Raw genomic sequence first — 13496 nt, forward strand, 5'->3', positions numbered from 1 at the left:
CTTAGCTTCTCGAGAGAAAGAGGGGGGGAGTGGTGAGAGAGAAAGAAAGAGTTAGAGAGCAAGAAAGAGGGGTAGAGCGAGAGAGAGAGAGGGGGAGAGAGAGAGAGAGAGGGGGGGGAGAGAGAGAGGGGGAGAGAGAGAGAGGGAGAGGGGGAGAGAGAAGGGAGAGAGAGAGGGAAAGAGAGAGAGGGGGGGGAGAGAGAGAGGGAAGAGAGAGATAGGGGGAAGAGAGAGATAGGGGGAAGAGAGAGAGGGAGGAAGAGAGAGAGGGAGGAAGAGAGAGAGAGGTTGGGGGAAGAGAGAGGGGGAAGAGAGAGGGGGGAGAGAGAGGGGGGGAGAGAGAGAGTGAGAGGGGGAGAGAGAGAGAGAGAGAGAGAGAGGAGAGGAAGAGAGAAGCGAGAGGGAGAGGGGGAAGAGAAAGCGAGAGGGGGGAAGAGAAAACGAGAGAGAGCGGGGGGGGGGGGGGGACACATTCATTGAGGCTCTCAGGGGTAGCGGCCAAATCAGTGTTTTTATGACAGTGACATGCTCATCTTTAAGGCACCTGCCAGGGACTGACTCCTAACCAATAGCCATTTATATAGAATACTGTGTGCCACTGCCAATATAGCAAAAACGGAGCCTTTTCTCTAACCTAAAAAGCCTTGTAAAAAGCTCTTTTTAAAATCAGGGAAGAATCTGCACTATTAGTTCAGCACCATTGCAATCCGAGAGAAAAAACAAACAGATATAAACATTTATATATATATATATAAAAAAAATTACAAATAATTTACTTCTCTGAAAAAAGTTCCTTGGTATCAAAAGAACGTAAACCATTCGCTCTCTCTCTCCGTGCTTTTAAGAGTTGGTGACGACATGTTACTTCTGTGTACATGACGTGTACATAAGAGTATACTGTATATCCACCTTGTGTCTAAAATCATTATAAGAACAACAATCTGGGGTTCTAGTTGTTAAATGCCGTTTGGTGCGAGCTGACCTAGTCTAACAGGCACTTCAAAGTCACCATAGTAACAGGCTGACTGACAGCTATCAGACCTTAAAGGGACACTCCAAAATGGAAGGAATCAATCAAATATAATTAGACCATTTCTCAGTCTCTCTCGTCTCGGATTTCATTTCAAGGTACAAATAACCCTCTTCACAACCAAGGCCCCCCCCCCCCTCCCTCCCATTTTAAAGATACGTTTTTTCATTAAACATATAACACCAAGGATCTCAAGAATTGAGTGATGACGTGAGAAAGTAGCGAGCCCACCTTCTGCAGAGGACGTTGTTACACAAAGCAGGAGAAAGGAGGTCAGGAACACACCGGCAGTCAACGAAAAAGAAACACACGCACAATTGAACAGATTACCCAGAGTGTCAGTGGAATTGTGACTTAACAAAGGAATGCATTTTGTCTCGAAATGGGACAAGGAGTTTGCGTTGTTTTCCTGGCAGGGAGTTATCTTTACAGCTGGGTTTAAATAAGAGTATAGTTCCTCCTATACTCATACAGCCTACAGTACAGTACACACGGGAGACACCCCTCATAGTCCTAACCACCATACTATCATTGTGTGCCAACAGCAGGCAGATGACAAACCTTCAAACAACATTCAGGAAACATAGGATCATATCATATGCGATGTATATCATAACAACGTCATATATAGTCTTCTGGGAAAACAACAGGCAAAACATCAGGCAGTTGACGTAAAAAAAAAGACGTTTTTTTAAATGGAGAAATGTTGAACAGGCGTTTTTTGATGGTTGATAACGGCAAGAGGTTGTAATTCAATAGTCCAGGATGTTTTCCCCTGTGCAATTCAGAGTGCTGAGGGTTCTGACGTGATATAAATCCACAGTGTCCAAAATGGCACCCTGTTCCCTAAATGCTGCACTATATAGGGACTTGTGTGTGAAGTGGGGTTGTCCTGCTGGTAGTTGACAGTGGATATGATGGTCAGAGAGGAATCCTAGGAGATTGTGGTCTTCCTTCATCCTTGGCATTAGAATGTTCTGCTTGGGTTTTAGTTCCAATCCTAGACATCTGTGTCTGTGCGTGCGCGTGTGTGACAGTGATTCTGTGTGGCAGTTTGTGGGGAATTGTGTGTATGTACATTATGCATGTGGCAGTGTGTTTGTGTGGCGGTTTGCAGGTGTATGTATGTATGTATGTATGTATGTATGTATGTATGTATGTATGTATGTATGTATGTATGTGTACATTTTGTGACAGTACTGTAGCCTATGTGGCAGTGTGTTGGCGAGGCAGCATGCATGTGTGTGTGTGTGTGTGTGTGTGTGTGTGTGTGTGTGTGTGTGTGTGTGTGTGTGGCAGTGTGAGCTTCCGTGCTCTCTCTGATCCATCACTCATTGCTTGGATCCAATCTCTCCTCTGTTGCCGTTGGAGACTCCTGGGAGAGGTGGATGCAGAGGCCCGGTGAATGGCGTGTGGCCGAGCGGGAGGGCCGGACGAAGCAGGAAGTCAGAGCCTGGGAGGTGCAATCACACACTGCATCCTGGGACAAGAAGGAGACAGTAAATAGTTACGTTATAATCCAATCCAATGAAAGACGAAGCTGCTTAAATAATATGCTTGGATATGATGCCCTGTGTGTGTGCTTGTGCAAGTTCATGTGTATACCCGTCTCTGCGTGAATGTATGTGTGTGCGCCTGTCTCTCTGTGCGTGAGTGCGAGTGTGTATCTGTGTGTGTGGGACCTACCTCAATGCTAGAGCTCATGGTTGGGTCCCTGACGGTGGGGTCCCTGGTGGTGGGGTCCCTGGTGGAGGGGTCCCTGGCGGTGGGGTCCCTGGCGGTGGGGTCCCTGGCGGTAGGGTCCCTGGCGGTAGGGTCCCTGGAGTTGGGGTCCCTGGCATTGGCCCCAAGCTCCTCCCTGGGCATCTGTCTCATGAACCTCTTGTTAACGATCTTGGTGACACTGTCGTTCCCCACCAGCGAGGCCCCGGAGAGGCACTCTGGCTTAGGCTCATCCGTGGCCCCCACCTCCCTCTGCCCTCTCTCCCCTCCCCCAGGCATGGGCGTCCCGGTCCGACCGCATACGTTCCTGAAGAATTCCTGTAATGGGCCGTATTTCTGGGCTCCGGTGTCGGGGGCAGGGCCAGAAGAGGGCTTCCCTGCTGCCTGGCGGGCTGGGCTGACCCCCGGCTCACTCTTCCATAGGGACTCCACACTGCCTGAGTGCTCCACCACACTGAACAGGCTGGACAGGCCGTCGTTGAGGCCACTGAGCACGGGGCTGTCCCTGGTGGTGGTGGAGCGGGCCCAGGCCGAGCCGCTGGAGGTCGAGGAGCGCTGGTGCAGGTTCCACAGGCTGCGATCCCGGGAGGAAGCCGAGGACGACCCCACTCCGTCCAACTTGGAGGAGGAGGCGGAGATGCGGCGCTGAAGCTTGGGGGAGCCGTACTTGGGGGAGCAGCAGGGCCTGTCGATGCGGCTGTGCACCTTATCCAGGGACGAGGAGATGTGGCGTGAGCGGGCCGAGGCCAGTGAGGACGAGGGCCGGGGGGACCAGGAGGACTTGGTGTGGAGGCCCCCCACCCCCCGAGACCCGAGCCCGTCTGTCTGCAGTCCCACACTCACAAACTGGGCCGTCTGGGTGGAGCGGCTAGACACCCCCACCGTCTGGCTGCCCGCGTCCTTGCTGCACTTCCTCTCCAGAGAGCTGGAGCGGATGGCCTGGCGCACACAGTTGGTCATCTCCTTCATGTCGTCCGAGAGGTTGGCAGAGATCTCCAGGCCGTGGAAGGGCGCCACCCCCGCGCCACCGCTGCTGTTCTCCAGAAGTTCCCTGTGCTGCTCGGACAGAGAGCTCAGCCACTGGTCGTAGGACGAAGAGGAGGAGGCAAAAGAGGAAGAGGGAGGCTGGCCCTCCGGGGCCCCAGCGTCTGACGGAGTTGAAGCCCGGGACAGGTGGCCTTGCTGCGCTTGAGGTTTGTCCTGCTTCTCCTTGGCTAGCTGGCTCTCCATACGGCGCATGGTAGGGGGGCTGTAGTAGATGCGAATACCAGTCTTGTCGGGGGCCGTGTAGCTCCTCTGGATGCTCCCCAGGCCCAGGAAACTACTGGGGGAGCTGGGGCAGTCCCACGTCTTGAAGGGGGCATTACCCTGCTCCATCATAGCCACCTCATTGGTCAAGTACTTCCAGTTCTTCCTGGTGAGGTCACCCAGGTCTGTGTGGGCTAGAAGGGGAGGGGCCTGGGTGTTGGGTTGGTCCTTCTCTCCCTCCTCATTGGCTGTCCCGTTGACCTCCTGACCCGGAAGGAAAGGACAGGCCTCCAGCAGACCCTCTAACTCTGGGATGGATTTGGTCCTGGGTGGAGAAAAATGACATCACTAAACATTTTTCATGATAACTGAAATGTAGTTTTGAATACATTCAAAGCCAATGTTACCTTGGTAAATTGCTTCCATTTGTAACAGCGTCTGTTGCAGTTTCCCTTTCGGAGGTGTTTTTTTCGTGCAGAGACTGTAAGGGAGAGAAACAAGGAGAGGTTTTAAGTTGCCGGCCCAGCCAGGCTGTTAGGTTTTATAGGTAGTGTTTAATGGAGGACATGATGGGGATGTGGGCATCATGAAGGAGATACAGTATCTCTCCCTGACAGAGGGCTCGCTGTCCAAGTAGTGACGCTGACTTAGGACCGTTCAGCTCGCAGGGAGATGAGCTCACACACACCCGCACACACACACACACACACACAAAAACCATTTCCTCTCAGAGGGGAGGGAGGAAAGAGGGGTGGAGGAGAGAGGAGGGAAGGGGAGAGGAGGGGAGGGAGGAAGGAAGAAGAGGAAGGATGGGGAAGGCTCATTGGAATCCTACAGTACATGACTGCTGTCTACTTCATGAAGGAAAGGAAACAACTTGTTTGTTTTTTTAAACAGGTTTTGTTTTCAGGGTGTTTTGAAGCACAGTGAACAAAACCAACAGCAGTGCTGCGACAGATTGGAGAAAATAGTAGAGAGAGAAAGAGGCGTCTGTCTGAAATAATGACATGTCCTCTTGTGTGCTTGGCCTCAGTGCTACGTTTCCTGTACAATTTTCTGCCACAATGAGTATCGGAGCGAGGGAGAGAGAGTCCTATTTTCCAAGACCAGCCAGTCAGTTTGGGATAGACTGGATGACAGGCACAGGTAATGAGGCTGGGCTGGTAGTAGGGCCAGTCAGACTATACCATGCACGAGCACGTGCTCACACACACACACACACACACGCCTCCAGTGTGGTTAGACCACGCAGCAGACACACTCCTGTTCAGCAGCATGCTGTCTGTCCATGCATTCCTGTACTGGCCAGTCATCCACCCACAGTGAAAGTTCTATGGAAAACGCTAAACCTATAGTCATAGAGTACAGGAATGCATACAAGCCCACAATTTCCTACCCGTGAAAACCTCTCTTTCCACCCCATCAAAATACCACCCCGAGGAAGGAAAACGAGGATAGTCATTAGATGTCACAAGGATATTCCGTGTCACTCTCAGTACTCATGGCTAAGTGTCCCTCTCTCAGTATACATGGCTAGGCCTGGACTATGCTAGAATAGAATAGAACAGAAGCTAGAGTAGAGGCTCTGAGGTGCAAAGAAATCTCGTTACCATCTTGTTCTGTAGCCTCTGCTCCCACTGGCCCCTCTCCTGACTGAAGTGTTCCAGAAGCTCCAGCTTCTCGCGGCTCCAGTTCCTCTCGCCCGTCTGAAGCTGCTTGGTCAGGTCCATGACGGCGGCGTACGAGTCGGCCAGGAGGTGCGGGTACTCCTCACGCTCCCTCTTCAGGGCCATCTTCAGGTCGGGAGGTCCTTGGTGGTCCTTCTCTCCCCCGGCCAGCACAGCTTGGCCCAACTTGCTCTCCAGCTGGAAGGGGGTGACGGAGAGAGTGGATTGGGTGAGGTTCATGAACATGACAAATTATGAGAGGTGTAGTGCGATTGGTGCACAAGTTCTGGTTCCATGCATTTCTGAACAGCTAAATTAGATGTAGGCCGACAGCTGATGAAATGCCCAATTGCAGAAAAACTTCTTGAATTCCACTCTCACTGATTTACACTCTCTCTTTCTTTCTGTCTGGTCTCTGAGAACAGCTGTTAGTGTTTATCTGAATTAGTGATGTGAGGGCTGAGGGTCATGACATATTATGTGGATGAAGGGCGGGTTGACGAAAGAGAAAACGATGCATAAAAAAAGTCTAAATGTCAGCATCGCTAATGTGAATATCTAAACAGACTTTATTTGCTCTTTAGTATTTCTCCCTCTATACAACCAGATACGGAGAGCAATGAGAAAGCCCTATGAAGAACGACGGCAGATGCTTTGTGTGTCTGTGACAATTTGAACAAGGCATCCCTTGTTTCTGAGGCGGAAGAGAAAACAGACCAAAACCTGGAAACTCAGTCACATTAAAGAGGCGACAGCTGAAGACGCCCCCACTACGTTTCTCCCTTCGTCCTCTTTTCCTCCTCTCTCCACCTCTCCCTCCTCTCCAATTCCCCCCATTAGAATGAATCAAGCAGTGCTTCAAGGAGGCGATTGCTCTTTATATTTTTTACGAGTCTGTCTCGTTTCTTTCTTGCATTAGAGCTCACAGCTTTCGGCGGAGGGAGCCCCATCAATCGCTACGGTAGGGACGACTACAGGTTCTGGCCTTATATGGTGCTAATGGAGTCTGGGCGGCCTATTGGATGACTACGCCATTCGTCTCCGACGGCGACGGAGCGTTGATCTCATGTGATGATGAATATCCCTAATGAGTTTTATTGGTGAGGCGTTGCGGGGCTGTGACTTAATGGTTGTCTGGAGGTTTATAGCAAAAAGAAAGACATTTGCTTTGAACGCTCCCAATTCACCCCAGATTCCCCCAAAATCCACTGTAGACAGACTTCCTTAGTGGGTTTTCTGTAGGCATCTGTAGGCATTAGGCCCTAAGCCTGGTTCCACAGTGCAACAGCTGCCGGTGCCATGCCACGTTGCCAGGATGGCATCCTACTGATGTGGTTGGCAGAGCAGATCAGGGAGAGATTGGTCCCAGCTGTGCCATCCAGTTCTTGGGCACCAGACCAGTGGGTCTACACAAGACAAGGGCAGCAGTAACAGCATAGTTTATAGAGTGAAGGGAGCATTGTAGAATTATGTGTGTGTGTGTCTATGTGTGTCTATGTGTGTCTATGTGTGTCTGTGTGTGTGTGTGTGTGTGTGTGTGTGTGTGTGTGTGTGTGTGTGTGTGTGTGTGTGTGTGTGTGTGTGTGTGTGTGTGTGTGTGTGTGTGTGTGTGTGTGTGTGTGTGGGCATGCATGACTCTCAGGGTGGGGCAGCAGATGACGAATGAGTTTCTCCAAAAGAAGAAAAAAGTCACCTGTCAGCCCTTTCAGATTACAAATGATCCCAGACCTGGGGGAAAGAGAGCCAACGCTTTGATTATGGCCATGATTCACACAGGTGACGCCATTTTAAAGTGATCCAACTGAATTACGACTCTGGCATTTGGGTCTTCCGGTGAGTTCACAAACAGAACACAAATCAGGACGTTAATTAACCCAAGGCTACAGCATGTGACCCCCTCCTGCAGTCCATGTAGGGCCTTATTTAATCAGGAAATATCAACGAGAAAGAAGTCAGTTGTATCAAGTTTAATAAAGGTCTAGAACTATAGCACAAGAATCCCTTTTTACTCTCTCCCAGTCCCTATCCCCCTTTTTCCCCTCTCTCCCTATCCCCCTTTTTCCCCTCTCTCCCTCTCTTCCTCTCCCCCTTTTTTCCCTCTCACCCTATCCTCATTTTTCCCCTTTCCCCCATCTCCCCCTCTCCCCCATTTTCCCCTCTCCCCTATCCCCCTTTTTCCCTCTCCCCTATCCCCCTTTTCCCCTCTCACCCTATCCTCCTTTTCCCCTCTCCCCCTATCCCCCCTTTTCCCCTCCCTCCCTATCCCCCTTTTCCCCTCTGTCCCTCTCTCCCTATCCCCCTTTTTCCCCTCTCTCCCTATCCCCCTTTTTCCCCTCTCTCCCTATCCCCCTTTTTCCCCTCTCTCCCTATCCCCCTTTTCCCCTCTGTCCCTCTCCCCTATCCCCCTTTTTCCCTCTCTCCCTATCCCCCTTTTTCCCCTCTCCTATCCCCCATTTTTCCCCTTTCTCCCTCTCCCCTATCCCCCTTTTTCCACTCTCTCCCTATCCCCCTTTTCCCTCTCTCCCTATCCCCCTTTTCCCCTCTCTCCCTCTCCCTATCCCCCATTTTCCCCTCTCTCCCTATCCCCCTTTTTCCCCTCTCTCCCTATCCCCCTTTTTCCCCTCTCACCCTATCCTCCTTTTTCCCCTCTCTCCTATCCCCCCTTTTCCCCTCTCTCCCTATCCCCCCTTTTCCCCTCTGTCCCTCTCTCCCTATCCCCCTTTTCCCTCTCTCCCTATCCCCCTTTTCCCCTCTCTCCCTATCCCCCCTTTTCCCCTCTGTCCCTCCTCCCCCCCTTTTCCCCTCTCCTATCCCCCCCTTTTCCCCTCTCTCCCTATCCCCCCCTTTTCCCCTCTGTCCCTCTCCTATCCCCCTTTTTCCCTCTCTCCCTATCCCCCTTTTTCCCCTCTCTCCCTATCCCCATTTTTCCCCTTTCTCCCTCTCTCCCTATCCCCCTTTTTCCACTCTCTCCCTATCCCCCTTTTTCCCCTCTCACCCTATCCTCCTTTTTCCCCCTTTTCCCCTCTCTCCCAGACACACAACACATTACTACTGCCATGGAGGAGAGAAACAAAAGCCTCTACGGGGTATTCGTGAGTAGGGAGGGAGGATGAGGAAGACCTGGCCCGGCCCACTCCTCCATGGCTGTAAACTGTGACCCAGTTATGGTGTTGAGTGGCTGTGGTGGTTTCACCAGGTGGGGATCCCCCACCATTTACATGTGCCCTTTCAGAGCCATGGAGGAGGGACCGCAGGAGGAGGGAACAGTCTGACAGGACCAATGAACCATGCCTCAAACTGTTTACTGTACTGTGCCCCTCCCTCTCCTTCTCAACCACTCACAACCCCCCCCCTCTCTCTCCCCCTTCCCCCATTTATTTATTTATCTATCTATCTCTCTCATTATTACTCTTCATCTCTCCTCCTAATTACTTTTGTATTTTTCTCCTTCTGTTTCCCCCCTGGTCTGATATTATATATTATCTTGCTGTAATCTAGTGGCCTGTCTCAAAGCATGTTAGTTTAAGTCATTGCGGAGGCTGCTGTTATGAGAACGTTGTCTGGATATTAAACTCATCTCTCACTGCCAGACACACACACACACACACACACACACACACACACACACACACACACACACACACACACACACACACACACACACACACACACACACACACACACACTGAACGGCGGTCTGAGGGCAAAGCAGACAGCCAGACGGAACACCAGACAAATAGATTGGTACAAATCCACCACCTCAGGATATGAGCAGTTTCAAGCCATTCGTTACTCTGAACATTGGTGATGAAATGAAAACCCCAGTGACTGATTCATACTGATCTGTAACACAATCCTCCACAGCTTCGGCAGCTTTCTCCAGTGAGTAGATTGTAACAAATGGCAGGTCATGTCATCCTACAAGAACGGGTAACTTGATCTGTGTACAGCTTCACGGCGTGCTCTCCTGCACGCTGAATGGATAGCTATAGTTCCACTATAAATCCTCACTTCAACGGCCGTACAAATCAATGGCTTTGCCCCAGACATCCAGGTAGCCAAAAGGAGAAATTATTGTAGCTATAGAATATCTGACTGATCTGGCATGAATCTACACTAAAGTAATGACTCTACCGCCTGAGAGGGAGAGACCGTAACCCTGGTGACGAGAGTCCTACTATCTGTCCTCTCTCTCCAGTAGTCTGTGTGATACCAGGGTGCTAAAAGGCCTGATGAATTACTGCCCTCCCAGGGGAGGCTTTATGCTAAGCCTAGATAATGGTCTGTAAGCTACATAATAACCTGGCTTCTACAATGGCCCAAATAGCATCTGATGGTTGAGATGGTTTTTAGATGGTTTTTAGGTCAACTAGCTATACACTCTTAGAGAAGAAAGGGTTCCAAAAGGGTTCTTCGGCTGTCCCCGTAGGAGAACCCTTTTTGGTTCCATTTATAACCCTCCTCTGTAGAAAGGGTTCTACATGGAACCCAAAAGGGTTCTAATCGGCAGCAAAAAAAGCTTTCTTCAAAGGGTTCTCCTATGGGGACAGCCGAAGAACACTTTTAGGTTCTAGACAGCACCTTTATTTCTAAGCGTGTCGGTTCAAAACTATGCGACAGAGCGTTTCAATAGAGTCGCTGACTCAATACCATGTCAGTCACATTGAGTGCACCTACTTCAAGTTTCCATTTGAGTAACTCTATTTTAATGCCAGTTACTTTCAGTAGGTGTTCTGGTCTTACCTGGGTGATGAGGCTCTTGAGCTCTGTCCTCTCCACTTCCCAGGAGGCCTTGGCACGGGCAAACTGCTGGGTGAGTTCCTGTGAGCCCTGGCGCTCCTCTCGCAGCTCTCCGCTCAGATCCTGGAGCGCTCCCTTCAGGTCCGCCAGAGTGCTGCTCACGCCGCTCGTCTAGGCCACGGACAGGATAGAGAATCAGTGAAGGACCTCGTCGATATTGCCTAAAAAGACCTCGTCGATATTGCCTGCTTTAATGCTATTTTTTCCCGTGTTAACCCTGTGTGTCCTGTACCTGTTTGTAGCTCTTCTCCAGCAGGCAGAGCTCCTTGGAGATGCTGGGGCTGAGGGGCTGCTCCTCTGCGGCGGCCATCTTGTTGTCTCCTGGTGGGCGGCCAGACTCTCCTCCTCCAGCAGCAGGTACAGGTCCTTCAGACTGTTCACCTGTAGGGAAACACACAGCACGTTATCTGTCAGTCAGTCTGTTAAACAATTAGTCAGTCAGCCAGCCAATCAGCCAGCAAGCCAACCAACCAACCGACCAACCAACCAACCAATTCTGCCACGACTAAGTGACTGATTCAAAAGGAGAAGGTATCAACCAGTCCCGTACCTCCAGGACATCCTTGGCCTCCGTGTCCAGCTTGCGTCCCAGACGCCACTGTTTGAGGAAGCAGCGCAGCTTGAGGCTCAGCAGCAGCAGGGTCTGCTTGAGTTGATGGGACTCCTGCACCATCAGGTTCCTCTCTTGGCTCCAGAACTTCTGTTGCAGCCGTGTCTGCAGACTCAGACTCTGCAGCTGGAAGTCCCTCCGCGTCAGGGCCTTCTGGTGCTCCTCCTGCAGCTGGGGACACACACACACAGGACACGGGCCAGTTAGTGAGGGCGACAGGGACACATTTGTTATTATAAGGGGTTAGCTTCATAGCAGTTGTTTGTGAAGTTTGCTAAGTGGGTGCATGTATGGAATAAACTGTTGTTAAATATATAGTAGCGATACAATACTGTTCTCCAGTGGGGCGCATATTCTGTATTAGCATTGACAGGACGTGACAGTGACAATGCGTGGTTTAGCAGGGTTTGTCTGTAGTGACTGTGGTGTCCATAGATATAGAACAGTCGTGTCTCCATGGTTGTGCCCATAGATATAGAACAGTCGTGTCTCCATGGTTGTGCCCATAGATATAGAACAGTCGTGTTTCCATGGTTGTGTCCATAGATATAGAACAGTCGTGCCTCCGTGGTTGTGCCCATAGATATAGAACAGTCGTGTCTCCATGGTTGTGTCCATAGATATAGAACAGTCGTGTCTCCATGGTTGTGCCCATAGATATAGAACAGTCGTGTCTCCATGGTTGTGCCCATAGATATAGAACAGTCGTGTCTCCGTGGTTGTGCCCATAGATATAGAACAGTCGTGTCTCCATGGTTGTGTCCATAGATATAGAACAGTCGTGTCTCCGTGGTTGTGCCCATAGATATAGAACAGTCGTGTCTCTGTGGTTGTGCCCATAGATATAGAACAGTCGTGTCTCCATGGTTGTGTACCTGTGAGACTGTCTGAGAACTGCTGTGGGTGTGGTCTCGGTGGGCCTGTCTCTCCAGAGTCAGTTCCTCCTGCGTCCCGTGAGCCATCTCCCTCGCATCCGACAGAAGGGCCTGCAGCTCACTGATCTGCTGAGGGAAGGACGGCGGGAGGGAGCGAGGGGGAGGGAAGAGAGAGAGAGAGAGAAGTACACCATTATAGCGTGGAGTAAAATACACCACCTCCCAACTGAAAAAATATCCTCCTTTAGATTGTATAACACAACCAACATGGTCTCATTTATTGATCATAACTGTTCCAAACAGGGAACAACAATCCTCGCCTTTTGTCAGTGAGAGGGGCATCGACCGTTCCCCATAATGTTCTTCTTCTTCACCCTCCGCTAACTCGCGGCAGGGGTCACTCCCAGCCCGACCCAGCCCCACCATCACCGTTAACCCACTAACTGCGAACTCAAATGGCCTCCTTTATACCGACAGGCACGAAGCGCGTAACATTTGATAGGGTGGGACACTGGGGACGGGGGTGTTGGGTGGAAGACTGAGATACCCTGAGGACATTTTAATACTCTAAAGGCTTGTGAGGTTTGAAAATGAAAACTCCATTATTTAATATCCACTGTGTGCATAATGTGCCATGGATATCTGTGCTTAAATGGCGCTTGGCTACTAGTTGCTGCTGTGTTTTGAAGCATAAAGACGGCGACCATTGCGCTTTGTCTTGCGATTCTCTGAGGGCTTTGACAGATAAGTGAAAGTACTGTGTCATTTATTTTTCATATGTAAGCTTGACAGGCGTTGCTGGAATCATTTCTTGGTTGTTGTGCAATTCACCCACCACTCGTCTACCCTGCAGCCTCTGTAAGTGACTTCTGACACCTTGTTACGGCTTTCTAGGTGAGAAGGAGAGTCGGACCAAAATGCGGCGTGTAGATTGCGATCCATGTTTAAACAAACGTAAAACACGAATCAATTATAAACATTACAAAGAACGTAACGAAAACCGAAACAGCCTATACTGGTGTAAATAAACACAGACCAAGGACATCAGGACACTAAGGATAATCACCCACAAAACACTCAAAGAATATGGCTGCCTAAATATGGTTCCCAATCAGAGACAACAATAAACACCTGCCTCTGATTGAGAACCACTTCAAAACAGCCATAGACTTAACTAGAACACCCCACTAAGCTACAATCCCAATACAAACACACCACATACAAAAACCCATGCCACACCCTGGCCTGACCAAATAAATGAAGACAAACACAACATACTTAGACCAGGGCGTGACACACCTTGAATTCCTCACCACAGGGATTGAGGAGCAAGAGTGAGGGGAGCTCAATTTCAGCTGGGTCGTTTCCTCACACTTCAATGCATATTTTGCCTCGTAGACCAAAAGTGTATGAAGGGCTTACATTTCCCAGGCAAGCCTCAGGCGCAGACTCCGTGTACATAAATGGATAACCTGCTGTCAGTTTCCGATGCCCTTCATAGCTTTATGTCTGTCACGCCACTGCCCTTCATAGCTTTATGTCTG

The 13496-nt window shown here is 50.3% G+C and overlaps 1 protein-coding gene across 1 annotated transcript in view; it reads right to left on the reverse strand.

Moving 5' to 3' along the window:
• Window positions 1-413: 413 nt before the first annotated feature.
• Window positions 414-13496, reverse strand: part of LOC135504561 (microtubule cross-linking factor 2-like) — a 65353-nt gene continuing 52270 nt past the window's right edge. Inside the window, 9 exon segments of the mRNA XM_064923266.1 lie at window positions 414-2510; window positions 2717-4325; window positions 4408-4481; window positions 5611-5865; window positions 10411-10578; window positions 10700-10791; window positions 10794-10848; window positions 11018-11248; window positions 11953-12081. Coding sequence (XP_064779338.1) covers window positions 2358-2510; window positions 2717-4325; window positions 4408-4481; window positions 5611-5865; window positions 10411-10578; window positions 10700-10791; window positions 10794-10848; window positions 11018-11248; window positions 11953-12081 — 2766 coding nt within the window. The 3' untranslated portion in view covers window positions 414-2357.

Source organism: Oncorhynchus masou, chromosome 18 (assembly GCF_036934945.1).
Source record: "Oncorhynchus masou masou isolate Uvic2021 chromosome 18, UVic_Omas_1.1, whole genome shotgun sequence".
Lineage (NCBI taxonomy): Eukaryota > Metazoa > Chordata > Actinopteri > Salmoniformes > Salmonidae > Oncorhynchus > Oncorhynchus masou.